The 21,734-nt window shown below is 40.6% G+C and overlaps 1 protein-coding gene across 13 annotated transcripts in view; it reads left to right on the forward strand.

Annotated features, from left to right (window-relative positions):
• The window catches only part of LOC127000654 (phosphatidylinositol 3,4,5-trisphosphate 3-phosphatase and dual-specificity protein phosphatase PTEN-like), a 110,818-nt gene that overhangs the window by 14,162 nt on the left and 74,922 nt on the right, over positions 1 to 21,734 (forward strand). For all 13 annotated transcript variants that reach the window (XR_007754368.1, XR_007754367.1, XR_007754369.1 and 10 more), the window contains exons 2-7: positions 13 to 142; positions 13,240 to 13,420; positions 15,831 to 15,938; positions 17,133 to 17,268; positions 20,402 to 20,574; positions 21,306 to 21,442. Coding sequence is in view for 10 of the 13 variants with exons in the window: in XM_050864620.1 (XP_050720577.1) it covers positions 13 to 142; positions 13,240 to 13,420; positions 15,831 to 15,938; positions 17,133 to 17,268; positions 20,402 to 20,574; positions 21,306 to 21,442 (865 nt within the window). In the remaining 3 variants the exon portion in view is untranslated. The remainder of the gene's footprint in view (positions 1 to 12; positions 143 to 13,239; positions 13,421 to 15,830; positions 15,939 to 17,132; positions 17,269 to 20,401; positions 20,575 to 21,305; positions 21,443 to 21,734) is intronic.

Below are 21,734 nucleotides of genomic sequence, written 5' to 3' on the forward strand. Positions count from 1 at the left end.
ACACACCCACAGACATCACAGAGCGGCTCATTGCCATGGGGTTCCCGGCCCAGAAGTTGGAGGGGGTGTACCGCAACCACATCGACGACGTGTGCCGCTTCCTGGAGGAACGGCACAAGGACCACTACCGGATATACAACCTGTGAGTGTGTGTTTGTGAGTGTGTATGTTGAGCGTTAGGAGCACTGATGTTTGTGTGTCCTAATTGTTTTGATCTAATAATATTTATACAGTATTAAGTCAAGCTTGTCCTGTGTGTGTGTGTGTGTGTATTTACCTATTTGTAGTCTACCGGGCCCGAGCTAAGCTCTAATAGTCCCGTCTCCATATATACATTCATCCAGCCTTTCCTTCATTTGTTGGACACTGCTCGCCTCCACCACCTCTTCCCGCAAGCTGTTCCATGTGTTAACGCTTCTATGTGGAAAACTATACTTTTTCAAGTCGCTCAAACAGGTTCCTTTATTAAGTTTCTTTCCATGTCCTCTCAGCCCCTGTATTCTAGCAGTTAACCCCTTCAACACGAGGCTGGTATACTGCGTCCTTGCATGCCCCGTACCATATCCGAGGACGTGCATACTGTGTCTTGGCTCGCTTTAGCCAATATATGAGTTATTTTATCTCTATATTTATGCTTACATCTCAAAATTATCAACTAAATTATGTTTCCTTATGTGCAACATTTCATTCTGCATGTTTTCATATATAATACATGATGATTATGTTCAGTTTATGGCTGAAAGCTTGTTATATTCAATAGTGACATTTGAAATTTAGCGCGCGTGGCGATCCCGGATACGGCGCGGGGTGCTGTTTTGCCTGCCTGTAGTGAGTTTCTTTATGTGCACTATTAATTCTGCATGTTTTCATATATAATACATGTTGATTATGTTGAGTTTATGGCTGAAAACTTGTTATCTTCAATAGAGACATTTGAAATTTGGAGCGCGCGGTGATCCCAGATAAGGTGCGGGACGCGGTTTTGGCCCGGTTGTAGTGAAGGGGTTAAGAAGAGATCATTTCTATCCACCTCATCAAACTTATTTAACAACTTATACAGCGTGATCAGGTCTCCTCTCTCCCTTCTTTGTTCCAGTGCTGTCAAGTCCATCTCCTTCAATCTGTCTTCATACGTCATATTCGAGAGTTCTGGAACCATTTTAGTTGTAATTCTCTGTATTCTTTCCAACTTTCTGATATCCTTCTCTTTTTGTGAGGCGACCACATAATTGCAGCATATTCAGGCTTTGGTCTTATCAGTGTTGTTTTTATATTCCTCATCATTTCTTTGTCCATAAAATGAAATGATGCCCTTATATTTTGCATCATTCTGTAGCTTTCTCCAAACAACTTGTTTATGTGCTTTTCTGGGGATAGTGTGTCTTTCATCGTTACTCCCAAATCTTTTTCTTCATGTACCACCTTTAAGTTTTCTTCTCCCATCCTGTATGTTTTCCTTGGTCTTTTTTTTCTTTTCCCCATTTCCATAACATGGCATTTGTTTGCATTATATTCCATCTCCCATAACTGGCTCCATCTATACCATTGGTTCCCAAACTGGGGGTGTGATTCCGTCTGCCAAAAATTGCAGTTTTGCAAGAAATAAATGCACACACACACACACACACACACACACACACACACACACACACACACACACACACACACAAACAGATGGGTGGAGTATTTAGAAGAAAACAGTATATTAACAAATAGCCAATTCAGATTCAGAGGAGGACGGTCTTGTGTAACTAATCTGATCAGCTTCTATTAAAGAGCAATTGATATAATACAGGAAAGGGACAGTTGGGCAGACTGTGTGTATCTGGACTTAAAGAAGGCATTTGATAAAGTACCACACAAGCTATTAATGTGGAAACTTAATCATGTTGGAGGTCTGGGTGGTTCAATATTGGATTGGATTGTAGACTTTTTGATGAAGAGAGAAATGAGAACAGTAATTAGGAATAATAAATCAAGCTGGATGGAAGTGACTAGTGGAGTCTCCCAAGGATCGGTGTTGGCTCCGATTATGTTTGTAATTATATTAATGACATGACAGAAAGGGTGACAAGCTATATGAATATGTTTGCTGATGATGCTAAAATAATGAGGAGGGTGGCTTATGAGGATGATTGTGTAGCCCTGAGCCAAGATCTTGATAGAATAAGTGAATGGTCACGCAAATGGGAAATGACATTCAATACAGAGAAGTGTAGCGTGATAGAGTTTGGTAAGAGCAGTAGACGAATATCGGGGAACTACTCTCTGAGTAATGAAAGAATCATGAAAAAAACTGAAGAAAAAGATCTGGGAGTGATCATAACAGATAAGTTATCCTTTGGAAAACATATAGACCGGATAACTGGGGAAACACACAATCTTCTTAGAAACATAAAAGCAGCATTTACATACTTAGATGAAGAAATGGTGAGGAAACTAACAACACTGATGATATGTCCAAGACTGGAATATGCAGCATTAGTGTGGTCACCTAGATTGAAGGAAGAAATTAGAAAGTTGGAAAAAATACAAAGAGCAGCGACTAAATTACTTATTACTTACTTATGAAGAAAGACTGGAGAAATTGGGACTAACAACACTGGAGAGAAGAAGAGAGAGAGGGGACCTAATAGCATTGTACAGGATACAAGAGGGATTGGAGAAATTGGAGAGGGAAGACCTAGTGGTACATGACAGAAGTGTGACAAAAAGCATTGGTAAGAAATTGAAGAAAAGCGACTGTAGGAGAGACATCAAGAAATACAGTTTTCCATACAGAAGCATAACAACATGGAATGGACTTGACGAGGAGACTGTGTGTGCAAAAACGATTCATGAATTTAAAGTCAAACTGGATAATAAGCGTTATGGAGACGGGACAGCACGAGCCTAGTATGGCTGTTTTCCTGTGTTTCACAACTTGGTAAATACACACACACACACACACACACACACACACACACACACACACACAGCGGGGTGGAGAATCTAGACAGAGAGGACCTGTGTGTGTGGAACGAGAGAGAAATGAGAGGACATAGAAAGAAGTTGAGGGCGACCACGTGCAGGCGAGATGTGAAAAAGTTTAGCTTCCCAAACAGAAGCATTGAGCTATGGAATGGACTGAAGGAGGAGGTGGCAAGAAACATTCATGATTTTAAGGAAAAGTTGGATAAGAGAGGATATGGAGATGGGACAGCGCGAGCATAGCTCTTTTCCCGTATGTCACAACTAGGTAAATACAACTGGGTAAATACACACACACATGAAGGAGTAACACGTTTGAATCATCCTCATATATATATATATATATATATATATATATATATATATATATATATATATATATATATATATATATATATATATATATATATATATATATATATATATATATATATATATATATATATATATATATATATATATATATATATATATATATATATATATATATATATATATATATATATATATATATATATATATATATATATATATATATATATATATATATATATATATATATATATATATATATATATATATATATATATATATATATATATATATATAAGAGCAAAGGATGGGGAGGCATGAGGATTTATTAGAAATCAATAGGGGGCATCATGTAAAAAAGTTTGGAAACCACTGATCTGTACACTCTGTCCAGGTCTTTTTGCTGTTCTTCACAGTCTTCCTCCATCTTCACTTTCCTTATTAACTTTGCATCGTCTGCAAAAAGGCTCATATAACTTTTTATACCCTTTGGCATATCATTTATATATATTATGAACATTATTGGTGCCAGAACTGAGCCTTGGGGAACTCCACTCTACTCTCCTCCTATTTGATTTCTCCTCTCTAAATACTGTCCTCATTTCTCTTCCCGTTAAGTAATCCTTCATCCGCTCAATAACTTTTCCGCCCATTCCTTCCCACTGCTGTAGTTTCCAGATTAACCTTTTGTGCGGAACCTTGTCAAAAACTTTTTTTAAATCGAGATATACACAATCAGCCCACCTTCTCGCTCTTACACCACATCTATTGCTCTTGAGTAGAAACATAGTAAGTTAGTGACACAATTTCCCTTTTCTAAATCCAAACTGTCCTTCATTTATCAAGTGACATAATTTCCCTTTTCTAAATCCAAATTGTCCTTCATTTATATTTTTTTCCCTTTCTAAATGTTCAACCCGTCGCTTTTTTATTATACTTTCAGAAATCTTGCACATTACACTTGTCAAAGATACTGGTCTATAATTCAGTGGTTCAGTTTTATCTCCACTTTTATAAATTAGTACAATGTTCGCTCCCTTCCATTCTAAGGGTACTTTTCCTGTATTTAAAGAGCATGTTATTATGTCTTAAAGTGGCTCCAATAATTCATTTCTACACTTTTAGCACTTGTCCCGAGATTCCATCCGGTCCCATAGCTTTCCTTCCATCTAAGGTTTTCATCAGCTGTATCAGTTCTCCGTTATCAACCTTTACGTGATTCCGTTTCCCCTCATTCCAATTTTCGAGACCCTATTCAAATTTGGTTTCTTTTGTAAACACTATGAAAAATTTTATTTAATATTTCTGCAATTTCTTTGTCCTTTTCGTAGATTACATTTTTTCCTTTAGCCTTTCCACTCCTTTATTTCTTTTTAACTTTCCATTTACAAATTTATAAAACATTTTTGGTTCTTTACATTTAAAAACTATTCTCCTTTCAAATTTAGCTTCCTCCCTCTCTCCTTATTTTCACATATTAATTTCTTGATTTTTTATATTTGTCCCTGTTGTTCTTATTTGGTCTTTTCTTTAAATTCCTCCATGCCTTATTTCTATTTCTTCTTGCTGTTTCACTCCTCCATCCAAACCATGTTTTCTCTCCTTTAGTTTTTACTGTATAGAATGGAACTTATATCTCTATTCCTCTGTTGTAAATATTCATAAAAATGTCATCTCTCTCTTGAATATTAGTACTCTTCTTCATATCAGTCCAGTCTACCCCACCAAAGAGTCTTGAGTCCAATATAAAGTACCCTCTCGAGTTTAGCGCTTAGTCCTAAATTCTTACTATCAAGACTTTCGCACATTACCGCCACGAGTTTCGCGCTCCTTTGACATGTACGGGTCACGTCTACCTACTGTCGGCGTCATGCGTGCTGCCGTAAAAGGTGGTGTCCAACCATTGGGGCTATGGGCAACCGCGGTTGCCCGTATGCCCAACCGGGAGCGAGTTGTTGGTTGTCTATGAATGGAAAACGGTTGTGAGTACGAGTGTGGGTACTTGGGTACCGAACGGCTGCATGTAAATAAACAAATGACAGCAGTGGCCGAGGAGTGAGGAGCAGTGGAAGATGGCCCACCAAGAGACTCGTAAAATGGACTGGCAGAGCTGCTTTGCTTACTGCTTGATTAACAAGATAAGAGAACACCCCGTGCTGGGGAACCACAGTCCAAACAACTTTTTTCCTGAGCCTATGAAAATTGTAACTCTCCCAGTGATGTTTTCCTCTTCTTCTTCTTCTTTTGACTTGTAATGCATGGCAGCAACGGTGAAAAGTAACAGTGGGAAATAGCAAAAGGGCATAGAAAAGCAAAATCAGGGAAAGAAAAGAACAGAAAAACACCTAAGTTCAGGGTGAAGTGTATAAGTGCGCACTGTTAAGTAACTAAGGGCCGCTTTCACAGTCACTGTTTGTTTTGATTGTTACCAATGGCGGCGATCGACGCTATAGTTTCCCACGTGAAATTGGCCTATGGGGTAGTGGTGGCTGCAGAGAAAGTGACAGGTGTTGAGAGTGTGTGGTAAGTTGCGGGGCGAGGCTAACCCCACAACTGCCACGAGGTGCCATTGTAAAGGCAATACCTCCGATACCATTACGTCACATCACTAACCATTGGCCAGTTTCACGTGGAAATACTAGAGCGGCAATCGCCGCCATTGGCAACGATCAAAACAAACAAAATGACTGTGAAAGCGGCCTTAAGTGCATGTTGTGAAGTATAAAAGTGTGGAGGAGGACCTAAGAAGCAATACAAAGCATTACAGGTCAAAAGAAGAAGAAGGTCCACTATACACTGGCCGGTGTTGCAAGAAATATCTTCCCGCTGAAATTAGCCATTCTGCTGTCCACCACACATGCGCGCTGTGGGAATACACAGCATTAAAAATGTTTATTTGCCTGGATTTGTTCTTTTTTGTCCGCTTGTGGTCTTTGTGAGCGGTGAGGGAAACATGGAAGCAGTAAGCAAGTTGAACCTCCCTGTGAGCTATTTTGCGATTGCGGCGGCAGTTTACGTTCAATAGGCATTGAAAAGTCAATCATGATGTTAGTGATTTGATGATATATAACAGAAAGAGTTAGTAGATTATACCATAACACAGAAAACTACCAGAAGCTATAGGTTTGTCCAACTGTCCCATGAGTGACCGTGAGCAACCACCCTTACATTAGCAGACGACACCACGTGGATCACAAGTGTGTATTCAGAACTGCCAGCCAATTGTAAGGCAGCCGCCTTCAACTGTGGCTTCAGAACGACCTGTTCTCACTTCTCATTTTCTGCCTATTACAAGGTATGTATTTTGAGATAACAAGAGAGCAAAGTCGATAAGAATTGTGATAACAAGGGAGTCAAATAAAAATAAAAAAGTAATTTTTTTCCACGGGTCGGAACCAATAAGCGCTTTTTCATGTATTTCAATACCTCGAGTTTCGCGATCCTTGAGTTTAGCGCTATACATCGGAATGAAGCAAGCGCGAAACTCGAGAGGGTATTGTAATATGCCTTAGCATAGTTTTTCCTTTTTCCTTATAAGCCTCTTCTCGATATTCACATCCTTCCAAAGTTTTCATCTCCAATAGTTCATGGTCGCTTTTTCCTAAGGAGCACTCATGACTGACTCCTTCATCCAACTCCATGCTTTTTGTGAAAATTAGGTTGAGTCTTGATGGTACATCATCCCCTCTCAACCTTATTTCTCCTTGCACCCACTGCATCATCAGGTTATCTGTTACCAGCTTCAATAGTTTACTTCCCCAAGTATTTTCACCACCTTCCGTTGCATAATCTTCCCATTTCACTTCTTTGCAATTGGTCTCCTGTTAATATTACCTTTTTATTATTTTTTATTTCGTCTGTCAGTGCCCGTATTGTATCTTCCAGTATAGCGTTGTATCTTACTTCATTCCAACTTTTGGTTCTAGGGAACATAGGCTGTTATTATGTTAGTCTTCTCTTCACCTTTTACCAGTACCTGCACAGCCATCACCTCCGCACTGTCATTTCCATATCTCACTTCAATCACTTTCAAGTTTTGTTTCGTCATTATCATCACTCTTCCTCCCTTTTCTTCTTTCCTGTCTTTTCTCCAAATGTTGTACTTGCTCTTTCCCTCCAGCACAAGTTCCAGTTCTTTTACAAGTTTTGTTTCAACTATGCATATAATATCTGGATCACTCTCCCTTAAATAATCAGTTAGTTCAATTTTCTTGGATACAAGACCATCTATGTTTGTGTATGCAATCTTTGAACCTTTCTTCCCTTCTCCCTTTCTTTCCCCTCTTTCTATCAACACCCTTACTCCCCCTTTTCACCTACTATCCACCACTTCATCAGTTTATCATCCTTCATTCTCCAAAAAAAATTCTTCTTTTCTTCTTCTGATTTTACATCATTTCTTTTTTTTCGCTTCATTTATCATTTCCTTTACTTTCATTCTTTCATCCTGTGACATATTTCTCCTCACATATATTTGCTTATATTCTTCAGAGTTGTTTAGTTTCCATGACCTATTTAGTATGGTTTCTCTTGCCATTTGGGACCTTAGCTTTATCTTTAATGGTTTGTTTTTTCCTTCCTTGTATCTTCCCAATCTAGCTATTTCATCTACTTCTTCCTCAGACTTTTCCTTCTCTTCAGTACGTATTTACATTTCTCAATATGTTTTTCACCTTACTCCTCTCGCCTTCGCCTTTGCCGTCCTTCATCTTCTACCTTTGATTAGATAGTTAGTGTAGCTTGTCACAAACAGCCTCGTAAGGACCAGCAGGTCTGCTGTTGTTTGTTCTTCCTTTGTGTACCTTTGTGTAACTCTTTGACGCCAAACACTATGACACAATTTTTTCTTTTCTGCCATGTCCCTCACCATTGTTTCTCTTTTTTCTAGTACATTCACAACTTCTTTTTCTATGTCTTGCCTCTGTTCCTGTTGCTGCTCTAGGATTTTCCTAAAGCTTGTTTTTTCCTTGTCTTTTTCACTTCTCCACTCCTTCAATTCATCATTGACCACATGCTTAATCTTTTCCTCTATCTTCTCTGCTGCCTCTTTTTATCATTTCTTACATCTTCTCCTTGTCTTCGTTTATCTCCATCACACTAACCTCTCTTTCCTTTTTCAAAATTTGTATCTATTTTTCCATCTTCATTTGTGCTATTTTTTTTTTTGTCTTTCCAGCTGTTCCTTAGTCAATTTAATTATTTCTTCCCTCAAGTTCTCTACCATTTTCTTTGTCTCCTTGTCTCTTCTCCTTGCCTCATGATCTCTTTTTCTCTTCGGTCAGTGCCTGAATCACTTCCCCAAACTCCACTCTCAACTTCCTCATTTCTGTTACTATTTTGTCACAGTCCTGCTCCACTTTGTTTATTAGTTTCCACTGTACCGGTTCCATTACTGATTTTGGATTGTGTGTGTGTGTGTGTGTGTGTGTGTGTGTGTGTGTGTGTGTGTGTGTTTTCCTTACCCAGTTTGCTATGTGCCTTATTTTGTTTCATTCCCTTCTCTTTTTTTTCTTTTCCTTCTTTAACTCAACTCTCCTTCTCTCCTCCCCTTTAGTTTGCCCCTCTGATGCCTCTCTTCAGACCTGTCCCTCCTCTCCCCCTCTCCTCCTCTCCCCTCTCTTTCCTCCTCCGTGTTTTCCTTCTTCTCTCTCTCCTCTTTCACCTCCTCCTCCTCCTCCTCCTCTGTCTTTTCCTTCTTCATCTTTCTCTTTTTCCTTTGCTTGGTTGTCCTCTTTCTTCTCCTCCTTCTCCTCCTCTTCTTCCTTCCTTCCTCTCCTCCTCTTCCTTCTATGTCTAATTCTCTTTTCTTCTTTTTCTCTTTCTCTTCCTTCTTTCATCTCCTCCTCCTCCTCCTCCTCCTCCTCCTCCTCTTCATTTGTTCTTATCTAACCTTTCAATTTGCCTCCTCCTCCTCCTCCTCTTTTTTCCCTCTTCCTCACAGGCCTATCCATGCCTTCCCTTTAATGCCTCTTTTTCTCTCCCCTCTACTCAATATTCTCTCTCTCTCTCTCTCTCTCTCTCTCTCTCTCTCTCTCTCTCTCTCTCTCTCTCTCTCTCTCTCTCTCTCTCTCTCTCTCATCCATTCATTTACGTATCTACTAGCATTACTATCATTTTTATTATTATTTAACTATTCATCATTGATATCATTGTTAGCATCATTAGGATATGTCGGGGATTTTGTATGCACTGTTCCATTTAATAGCATAGTCACCGTTTACTTAGGACAGTTTTCTCAGATGCTTGCACCTCTCACATCAACTATTTCCAAAGGTCGAAAAGAAGATCCGTCGGGTTCTAATGAGTGTTTTTATTACGTTCATGGTACAGAAGAATGATCAAACTACCAGCGGGGTCATAAAACTCTCCCTGGAAATGCTCAAATCTTCTACGAAAGCCTTGTCAAATGTGTGTGATTGGGCGCCATAATGTTTATAAATGACTCTAAGTTGTTCCAGAAGTCCTGCCCCATCGTTCAAAGCTACAGGAGCTGATTGGTTAGATGAAAGGAAGTTGGATTTAGGAGTTAGTGCTACTGTGGAGGGAGGGGGCAGGGCTAATGAACCAACATGGTGTGTGCTGACTGTAGGTATGAAAATATTACCCTGGAAGATTAAGCTGAAGTAGGAGAGTGAACCATTGCCTGCCCCATTGAGTCATAAATCAGTGCTCATATATTTGCTTCAACCCTCTGAGTGTGGCATTTTTTTTAACCAGAAGCATCATTTTAGTGCGTGGTAACTGTAGGTATGAAAATATTACCCTGGAAGATTAAGCTAAAGTAAGAAAGTGAACCATTGCCTGGCCCATGGAGTCTTAAAATAATGCCCACATATTGATCCTTCAACCCTCTGAGTGTGGCATTTATTTTAACCAGAAGCATCATTTTAGTGCGTGGTAACTGTAGGTATGAAAATATTACCCTGGAAGATTAAGCTAAAGTAAGAAAGTGAACTATTGCGTGGCCCATGGAGTCTTAAAATAACGCCCACACATTGTTCCTTCAACCCTCTCAGTGTGGCATTATTTTTAACCAGAAGCATCATTTTAGTGTGTGGTAACTATAGGTATGAAAATATTACCCTGGAAAATTAAGCTGAAGTAAGAAAGTGAACCATTGCCTGGCCCATTGAGTCTTAAATCAGCGCTCATATATTTCCTTCAACCCTCTGAGTGCGGCATTTTTAGTTTAGTGTGTGGTAACTATAGGTATGAAAATATTACCCTGGAAAATTAAGCTGGAAGTAGGAGAGTGAACCATTGCCTGCCCCATCAAGTCTTAAAACAGTGCTCATATATTGTTCCTTTAACCTTCTGAGTGTGGCATTTTTTTTAACCAGAGCATCAATTTAGTGTGTAGTAACTATAGGTATGAAAATATTACCCTGGAAAATTAAGCTGAAGTAGGAGAGTGAACCATTGCCTGCCCCATTGAGTCTTAAATCAGCGCTCATATATTTCCTTCAACCCTCTGAGTGTGGCATTTTTAGTTTAGTGTGTGGTAACTATAGGTATGAAAATATTACCCTGGAAAATTAAGCTGAAGTAGGAGAGTGAACCATTGCCTGGCCCATTGCGTCTTAAAACAGCGCTCATATATTGTTCCTTTAACCCTCTGAGTGTGTAATTTTTTTTAACCAGAGCATCAATTTAGTGTTTGGTAACTATAGGTATGAAAATATTACCCTGGAAGATTAAGTTGAAGTAGGAAAGTGAACCATTGCCTGGCCCATGGAGGCTTAAAACAGTGCTCACATATTGTTTGTTCAACCCTCTGAGTGTGGCATTTTTTATTAACCAGAGGCATCATTTTAGTGTGTGGTAACTATAGGTATGAAAACATTACCCTGGAAGATTAAGCTGAAGTAGGAAAGTGAACCATTGCCTTGTCCATGGAGGCTTAAAACAGCACTCACATATTGTTTGTTCAACCCTCTGTGTGTGGCATTTTTTATTAACCAGAGGCATCATTTTAGTGTGTGGTAACAATAGGTATGAAAACATTACCCTGGAAATTAAGCTGAAGTAGGAAAGTAAACCATTACCTGTCCCATCAAGTCTTAAAACAGTGCTCACACATTGTTCCTTCAATCCTCTGAGTGTGGCATTATTTTAAACTATCCACTCATTTGTGTCTTCCCATCAAAACCCAACTTTCCAGCCTCCATCGTGACCACTGGGCGACTGACTGAAGATGTGGTGGGGGGGTTGACAGGTGGTGCCTTGATCTAGTAGAATCTGGTCCACTTTTCCTTCCATTTTTGGGGTGGAGAGTGTTGTGTTGTGTAGTGTTGGATTTTCACAGAGATTAGTTGACATATTTCAAACTCAGCCATGAAAAGGGATATAAAAACCAACAAAACCAGCTACCCAAGCCTTGAAAAATAGGTCAAAAAAGACAAGTCAGCCGTATCTTTGTTAACCCATTCGCTGCGATTGGCACGGATTTGGCCTTCACTGGTAGCCAGGTAACATATACTTCCAGGTCTCTCTCTGCCTCTGTGGTGGATAGTGGAGTGTTTCTCATGTGGTATTGGTATGCTGGACTTCCCCTCCCAAGGTGCATTACTTTACATTTTTCTTCATTGAATTATAGCAGCCACTTTTTGCTCCATTCCTGTAGCTTGGTGATGTCTTCTTGTAGGAAATCCGCAGTCAAGGGGTTAATAAAGACTAATTTTTGACGTTTAATAAATCAGGTGTATATGCAGGCAGATGTCACTCACTAAGGAATGGTCCAAGGGGGGAAGGGGTTCACAATTAACAGGTTAATGTTATGCTCACTTCATCTTAACCGCCTTGGTGTGTGCTGACAAACTGTTTCTTTAAGTGATATTATAATTTACTCTTATGACATATTCTCTTCCTAAGTCAATTACATTTTCTTGTGACTTTATAACTGATCAATAGTGAGTGAATAGTGAATGACATGTCTACCCACTTTGTGCTGTCTCGATAAACAGGTGAGAGGTAAAGGGACAAAGCTATGCCCTAAAGTAATCATTGTTTTTTTATGCTGGACAGTGTTTAGTGTCAGGTAACATTGATAAATATTTTTCATCCCCATTTTTTTCTTTTTCTTCTTTTATGATGTGATGAGCACCATGGTCTGTTCCAACAAAAACTGTTCACATTATAAGAACAGGCTCATCATGTTTTATTAGGCTGTACTAAGACTCATTCTCTTGATAGATTTTTACCTCTGGGGAAAGAAATTGGTCGAATATTCATTTTAAGATCAACATGCAGTAACTGATTGGTAGTGACCCCCCCTCCCCCCCCAAAAAAAAAAAGAATAACAGCTCTCCACCTGATGCTATTGTTGGTAAAAGGGCAAAGGCTGAAGGAGTGAAGCTGGAGATTGTGTTTGTCTGACTCACTGAAATCAGACTACAACTGGACTGGCACATGCTAATTGGCAACCACCAGTGCTCATCCCTGTGCCCCTGCTTTGCACTGCTCCTCTTTATGCTGGGTTGTGAGCCTGACCGTATGGCATTTACTTTGTGTCCCTCCTCTCTAATCTACATGTGTGGTGAACCTAAATTTATGGCATGATTGCAACTACTACTACTACTACTACTACTACTACTACTACTACTACTATTACTACTACTACTACTACTACTACTACTACTATTACTACTACTACTACTACTACTACTACTACTACTACTACTACTATTACTACTACTACTACTACTACTACTACTACTACTACTACTACTACTACTACTACTACTACTACTACTACTACTACTACTACTTCTTTTCAAGGAGGCTTAATGTATTTATGAATCTAACATTCTGGGATCAACTTTTACATATTATTATTATTATTATTATTATTATTATTATTATTATTATTATTATTATTATTATTATTATTATTATTGTTATTATTATTGCTATTTCTATCATTTTTTTCTTTTAACTGTTACGGTTATCTCTCTACAGGTGTTCAGAGAGGAACCGTTCGTATGACGTCTCGCGCTTCCACAACCGCGTCCACACCTTCCCCTTCGCCGACCACAACCCTCCACCCCTCATAGACATTCAGCCGTTGTGCAATGACATTGGCAAGTGGCTCTCGCAGGACCAGAAGAATGTGGCCGTTGTGCACTGCAAAGCGGGCAAGGTGTGTGTGTGTGTGTGTGTGTGTGTGTGTGTGTGTGTATATATTTACCTATTTGTTCTATACAGGGCCTGAGCTCAAGCTCGGTCAGTCCTGTCTCCCAATCTATATTTGTCCAACTTTTCCTTCAACAATGTCTTTCCCAAGTCCATTCCACATATCCACACTCCTGTATGGAAAATTGAACTTCTTGAGGTCTTTCAAACAAGTCCCCTTTCTCAATTTTTTTACCCTGTCCTCTTAGTTGCCTCCTCCCTTCCATCTCCGTTAAATAATTTCTATTCAACACGTCCATTCCACTTGTATTCCTGTACAATGCTTTCAGGTCTTCTCTCTTCTTTCTTCCAGTGTTGGTAAGCCCAGTTCCTCTAATCTAGTCTCATATGGCAGGCTTGATAGGTCTGGTACCATCTTAGTCGCAATCCTTTGAATCCTTTCAAGTTTCTGTATGTCCTTTTTCTTGTGTGGTAACTAGACAGCTGCCACATACTCTAGCCTTGGTCTAATCAATGTTGTTAATGTTTTCTTCATTATGTCCCCATCCAAGTTGTGAAATGTATCTCTAATTTTTTGCAGCAGACTGTATGTTTCTCCGAATATCTTGTTTATATGCTTCTCAGGTGTCAGTGTATCATGTATTATAATTCCTAAGTCTTTTTCTTCCTTCACTGTGTCAATGATTGTCCCTCCCATCTTTAACATTCCACATGGTCCATTTTTACTCTTGCCCATTTTCATTGTGACACTTCTTTTCAGTGAACTCCATTTCCCATTTTTTACTCCATTCATGTTTCTCATTTAAATCTTCCTGCATGTGTGTGTGTGTGTGTGTGTGTGTGTGTGTGTGTGTGTGTATTAACATTTGTATTTACCTATTTGTAGTCTACCGGGCCTGAGCTTAGCTCCAATAGTCCCATATCTACATTCATCCAGCCTTTCCTTCATTTGTTGGACACTGCTCGCCTCCACCACCTCTTCCCACAAGCTGTTCCATGTGTTAACACTTCTATGTGGAAAACTATACTTTTTTAAGTCACTCAAACAGGTTCCTTTATTAAGTTTCTTCCTATGTCCTCTCAGCCCCTGTGTTCTTGCAGTTAAGAAGAGATCATTTCTGTCCACCTCATCAAACTTATTTACCAACTTGTACAGCGTGATCAGATCTCCTCTCTCCCTTCTTTGTTCCAGTGTCGTCAAGTCCATCTCCTTCAATCTGTCTTCATACGTCATATTCGAGAGTTCTGGGACCATTTTAGTTGCAATTCTCTGTATCCTTTCTAACTTTCTGATATCCTTCTTTTTGTGAGTCAGCCACAGTTGCAGCATATTCAGGCTTTGGTCTTATCATTGTTGTTATTATTCTCTTTATCATTTCTTTGTCCATAAAATTTAATGATACCCTTATATTTTGCATGCATCATCCTGTAGGTTTCTCCAAACAGCTTGTTTATGTGCTTTTTTTTCCCATTTCCATAACGTGGCACTTGTTTACATTAAATTCCATCTCCAATAACTGGCTCCATCTGTACACTGTCCAGGTCTTTTTGCAGCTCCTCACAGTCTTCCTCCGTCCTCACTTTTCTTATTAACTTTGCATCATCTACGAAAAGGCTTATATAACTTTTTATACCCTTTGGAATGTCATTTATATATATTATGAACATTATTGGTGCCAGAACTGAGCCTTGGGGAACTCCACTCTACTCTCTTCCAATTTGATTTCTTCTCTCTAATCACTGTCCTCATTTCTGTTCCCAATAATTAATCCTTCATCCACTCAATAACCTTTCCGCCCATTCCTTCCCACTACTGTAGTTTCCAGATTAACCTTTTGTGCAATACCTCGTCAAAAGCTTTTTTCAAATTGCGATATACACAATCAGCCCACCCTTCTTTCTCTTACACCACGTCTATTGCTCTTGAGTAGAAACAGAGTAAGTTAGTGACACGATTTCCCTTTTCTAAATCCAAATGTGTGTGTGTGTGTGTGTGTGTGCGTGTGCGTGTGCATGTCCATGTCCATGTGTGTGTGTGTGTGTGTGTGTGTGTGTGTGTGTGTGTGTGTGTGTGATTTATTATCCTGCTTGTTTGTTCATACCTATTTGCATTATTCAAGACTGAGTCAAGCATCTTATTATCTCATATATCAAATTTTATCATCTACTACTACTACTACTACTACTACTACTACTACTACTGTTACTACTACTACTACTACTACTACTACTACTACTACTACTACTACTACTACTACTACTACTACTACTACTGTTACTACTACTACTACTACTACTACTACTACTACTACTGTTACTACTACTACTACTACTACTACTACTACTACTACTACTACTACACCTTCCCACCTTGTTCACACACCCTCACCACACTCGTCTCTGCCTCTCCTGGTCAGGGTCGCACGGGAGTCATGATCTGCTGCTACCTCCTGCACAGCCACCACCACCGCCTGGCCCAGGAGGCGCTAGACTTCTATGGGGACAAGAGAACCTTCGACAGGAAAGTGAGTTAGAGAAAAGTGTTGTTTGTGTGTTTGTTGTTGTGTTGTGTTGCATGTTATATTGTTTGTGTTTTGTGCTGTGTTGTGTTGTGTTGTGGATGACGTGTGAGTTGTTTGTGTTGTGTTAGGAGGAAGATAAACCTCCATTAAAACCTAACTGAACCTAATCTAACACACCCTCATAGAAAACCAGAAAGAAAACAACAACCTAAACTCACCTAACCCAACCCATCTCAACCTAATGTATCCTAACCTAACCCCTTGTCTAACCCAACCCATCTCAACCTAATGTATCCTAACCTAACCCCTTGTCTAACCCAACCCATCTCAACCTAATGTAGCCTAACCTAACCCCTTGTCTAACCTAACCCATCTCAACCTAATGTAGCCTAACCTAACCCCATGTCTAACCTGACCCAACCCATCCCAACCTAACAGCCTAACCTAACCCCATGTCTAACCTGACCCAACCCATCCCAACCTAACAGCCTAACCTAACCTAACCCCTTTCAACCTAATGTAGCCTAACCTAACCCCTTGTCTAACCCAACCCATCTCAACCTAATGTAGCCTAACCAAACCCCTTGTCTAACCTGACCCAACCCATCCCAACCTAACAGCCTAACAGCCTAACCTAACCTAACCCCTTTCAACCTAATGTAGCCTAACTTAACCCTTTCCATCCATGATGCAGACGTCTGGGTCACAGTATGGAAAGGGTCAAGAGGAAATGGAAGAGGATTAATCCTTTTCAAAACCTCTCAATCCTCCTCTAAATTCCTCTTTATCCTCTTACATTTCCTCATAAGAGGTTTAGAAGAGGATTAAGAGGAAATGGAAGAGGATTAAGAGGTTTGGAAGAGGACTAACCCTTTCCATATGGTGACGCCGTCAGACGCCGACGTCGGCATCGCCGGAGTGAAGGGGTTAACCCCCTTGTCTAAGCAAACCCAACCCAACCCAACCTAGCATAGTCTAATCTAACCCCTTGCCTAACCTAACCCAACCCATCCTGACCTAATTTTAACCCCTTGCCTAACCTAGCTCAACCCATCCCAACTTAATTTACTATAACTTAACCTATTATCTAGCCTAACCCAATCCATCCCAACCTAACATAGTCTAACCTAAACCCTTGCCTAACCTAATTCAACCCATCCCGACCTAATTTTGATACCTTGCCTCTGCCCCATACAGGGAGTCACTATCCCGAGCCAAAGACGGTACGTGGAATACTACGCCAAACTAGTCAGCTCCAACTTTAACTATAACCCTCCGTTCGTCCGCCTTCGTCAGGCTCGCATGACGCCGCCCCTCTCCAGCGTCAACTCAGGTGGGTAGCCTTGCCGTATTTGTAGCAACAGTATCATTAAACATTTAAAACTGTGGAATATGCTGCCTTGTTTAACCTGCCCGCTGCGATTGGCATGGATTTATCTTTCACTGGTAGCCTGGTAAGATGTACTCCCAGGTCTCTCTATGCCTCTGTGGTGGATAGTGGAGTGTTTCCCATGTGCTATTGGTATGCTGGATTTCCCCTCCCAAGGTGCATGACTTTACATTTTTCTTCATTGAATTGTAGCAGCCACTTTTTGTTCCATTCCTGTAGTTTGGTGATGTCTTCTTGTAGGAAATTCATAGTCAAGGGGTTAAGTGTGTAGTCCTTCCCTTTCTCTTTTCTTCCCTTCATTCCTTCCTTCTTTCTCTCCTCTACAGTAAGGTCTATCTAGCACTTCCTCTCACTACCTCTCTCTTCTCCCCTTTATCTTTCTTTTACCTCCTCCCCTTCCTCCTTGTATTTGTCTCCCCACCTCCCTACCTCCTGCCTGCCTTCCTCTCCCATGTACTGTTGTCTTATATTCTCTGCCTCATCCCTAACATCACACTTCCCATGTTTTTAGTCAGTATTTTTAGTTTTTTTACCCTTGCACATCATCCCCTTTCCTTCTTTTTCTTTCCTGTCCTCACCCTTGGAAGTGTACAAATATTTAGCCTTACCTCTGTCCTTAACCCTTAGAATACGGGTGGCGATGTATTTCTCTGGATGTTGTGCACGGGGAAAATTTAGACATTTAAAAGAGGTGGAAATGGTGTCTTTCTTTATAATAATTGTATATTCATCTAGTATATATGGTGGTGTAATAAAACTTCTCTCCTAATAATAATAAACAAGATATGACAGCCAAAAGTATTGCGCATTTTCTAGTGGCCGTGACACGTCGCGTGGAAGCTCACACACACACACACACACACACACACACACACACACACACACTCTCTCTCTCTCTCTCTCTCTCTCTCTCTCTCTCTCTCTCTCTCTCTCACAGAGGAACTGCTTGACGCGCCAGGAGACATGACAGACGCATTCCGAACAAAAGTGGAAAATGATCTGTGGCCTTTGGTAGGGGGTGCGCTGAGATGAATGAGAGTGTGTACAGATGCCAGATGCCTCCACCATTCTTCTGAGTCAAGAACTGGCGGTATATTTGAAACGTAGGGAGCGTAGAGTGTGATGATTATATTTATGATCCCCGTATGGGTAGGGCGTGTGGTATCGCACTTACTGTGTTTTGCGGCGTATAACGCGCACCGGCGTATAATGCGCACCCCAAACTTTCAGACAACAATTTTGGAAAAAAAATAGTTCTTAAAATGCTCAGAAATATGTATGGTTAAAGAACATTGATGATGTACAGTTTCCCGAAATTTATATATTTTTGGTTTAACCTGTACTGCTTGACTTGACAAGGGTCCTTGAGTAAAGCAATGAAAATGGCAGCCGGGCTGGTGTTGTGAGAAATACATCCCCGCACATCACCTCACTTTGTGCCCTTTCTTCTTTTCCTTTCCCTTTCCTACTCAGAGTGGTGAACAGTCCTGAGCCTTGCAACTGTCCTTAGCTACCTAGAAAGCCACTGTTTGCCTCTTTTTCTTGTGCAGTGACTAATTCCTAGCAAGTGTGACATGTTAGAAAATATTATGAAATCACAGATCTCTCACTTTTCATTCTTCATCAGACTTTCTCAACTTCATTTTACATTTTCCCCTTCCCTCTTTTCCTTGCCCTTCCCCACTCATACAGGTGTACAAAAACAGCCTTGTATCTCTCCCCAGCTACCTAAAGCCACTCTCAGCCTCTTGCTAGTGCAGTGACCAATGATTAGGAAATGTGCTGTGGAAGAGAAAGTGTTGGATATAATTACTGTATGAAATCTCCGATCTTTTAACTTTTCATTCCTTGTCAGCATTCCTCAGCATCACCTCACATAATCCCCGCCCCTTCTTTACCTTTTCCTTCTCCATTTATAGAGCTGTACGTAAAGCTGAGCATCTGTCTTTAGCTACCTTAACATTTTTTATTTATTTATTTTTTACGTGCACCTGTAGACTTTCTTTAGGGGCCTCATGGTTGACCCCAGTGCATTTGTGTCACAGGTGTATTTTATTTATAGTGGCTGCTGTGATGTATGACTCTTTCTTGCCCCCTGCTGCCCCCCCGGTGCTACTCTTGAATAAAGTCGCTGAAGTTAGGGTTGACTGAAGACCTGAACAGCATGTGGGTGATCTTCCGCCACTCAGACTATTTCTAGTGCAGTGAGAGTAATGCATAGGCAGTGTGACGTGGAAGACAGTGTGTTTGTAAATAATTATGAAATCTCCAATCTTTTCACTTGTCAATCCTCATCAGCCTCTCTCAACATCACTTGACATTCTCTCTTGTAAATAATTATGAAATCTCCAATCTTTTCACTTTTCAATCCTCATCAGCCTCTCTCAACATCACTTGACATTCTCTCTTCCCTTCCCCATTCACTGCTGTCTTCTTTATTTCCCTAAGTTTCTCTAGTCTCTAATCTCACTTGTTATTTCTAGTCAGTGTGTCTCAGCATCACCTCAAACCATCTGCATCCGTTCCCCGTGCACAGAGGTGTTTCAAAACTGCTTTCTTATCACACTATATTTTCTTAAGTTTGCCCAGTCTACAAATCTCACTTCTATTTCCTGTTCAGTCTTTTTCCTTCTACCTTTAGATCTGCCAGATTTTTTTTAAACGTCGTATTAGAATTTATTCATGGTAATGTGGCTAGCTTGACTTGTAGCTCCAGTTTTGGGACGGAGTTTGTGAGAAGTGTTGGAGTTTCACAGTTTAGTCAACCTTTTACAAACTCACTCGTTAAAACCACGCCTTGAAAACAGGTAAAAAAGACATATCAGCCACAGTATCGTTAATAAAAGACTGATACGACATTAAAAAATTCGGCGAACATCTACACAACAAACAAAAAGACATATCAGCCACAGTATTGTTAATAAAAGACTCATACAACATAAAAAAATCAGGCGAACATCTACACAACAAACAAAAAGACATATCAGCCACAGTATCGTTAATAAAAGACTGTTACGACATTAAAAAATCAGGCGAACATCTACACAACAAACCCCACAATAACTACCATCCACAGAGGTGTTCCTGGTGGTGAGCTCGCACACCAACAAGAAGGGCTACAACACGCAGGTGTGTGAGGTGAAGAAGGGGAAGGAGCTCCTGCACCTGCCCGTCAAGGAGGAGGTGGCCCGCCCCATCTCAGGCGACATCAAGATTGAACTCAAGAGGACCAACTTTGTCAGGCGAACGGTGAGTGCGAGTGAGTGAGTGAGTGTGTATGAGTAGGGCTGCGTGAGTGAGTGAGTGTGTGAGGAAGTCTGTGAGTGCGAGTGAGTGTGAGTGTGAGTGCATGAGGAAGTCTGTGAGTGAGAGTGTGAGAGTGTTTGTGATTGGTATTGAGTGTGAGAGAGTGAGTGAGTGTGAGAGTGTGAGTGCATGAGGAAGTCTGTGAGTGAGAGTGTGTGTGATTGGTATTGAGTGTGAGAGAGTGAGTGAGTGAGTGTGAGAGTGTGAGTGCATGAGGAAGTCTGTGAGTGAGTGTTTGTAAGTGAATGAGTGTGTGAGTGAGTGTTATTGAGTGAGTGTGTACGAATGAATGAGTGTTAGTGAGTGTGAGTGAGTGAGTGAGTGAATGTTAGTGAGTGAGTGAGTGTGTGAGTGCATGAGGAAGTCTGTGAGTGAGTGCGAGTGAGAAAGTGTGAGAGTGTGAGTGCATGAGGAAGTTTGTGAGTGAGTGAATGAGTTTGTGAGTAAGTGAATGAGTGTGAGTGTTATTGAGTGAGTGTGTGTGAATGAATGAGTGTTAGTGAATGTGAGTGAGTGTTATTGAGTGAGTGTGTGAATGAATGAGTGTTAGTGGCTGTGAGTGAGTGAATGTTAATGAGTGAGTGAGTGAGTGTGGGGCGGCTTCCGTATAAGACCCCCTTCAAACAAGCACTCGTGGTAACTCCTCAACAACCTTCCCTCTCCTTCCCTCCCAGGACAAGCTGTTCAGTGCCTGGCTCAACACACACTTCATCTTCGAGGAGGGCAAGAAGGTGAGCAACGGGTTTGAGATCACCGCCTCCGACCAGAGCAACCACAACACCTGCCAGCCCCACCAAATAACCCGGCAAAGGTGAGAGAGAGAGAGAGAGAGAGAGAGAGAGAGAGAGAGAGAGAGAGAGAGAGTTTGAATTGTGGTTTAATATTCTTGGTGACATAAAAGAAAAATATGAGGAGGAGGAGGAGAAGCAAAAAGACCATAGGGGGAGGGGAGGGAGACTGGAATGGGTAGGGAAGGAGGAGGAGGAGGAGGAGGAGAAAGGCCAGTAGAACAAGAAGGGAAGTTGGTAGAAAAAAAGTGAGAGGGAGAAGGAGAAAACCTGGCAGAAGGAAAAAGAGGAGGAAGAAGGAAGAAAGGAAAGCCA

The sequence above is a fragment of the Eriocheir sinensis genome, chromosome 19 (genome assembly GCF_024679095.1).
Source record: "Eriocheir sinensis breed Jianghai 21 chromosome 19, ASM2467909v1, whole genome shotgun sequence".
Taxonomy (NCBI): domain Eukaryota; kingdom Metazoa; phylum Arthropoda; class Malacostraca; order Decapoda; family Varunidae; genus Eriocheir; species Eriocheir sinensis.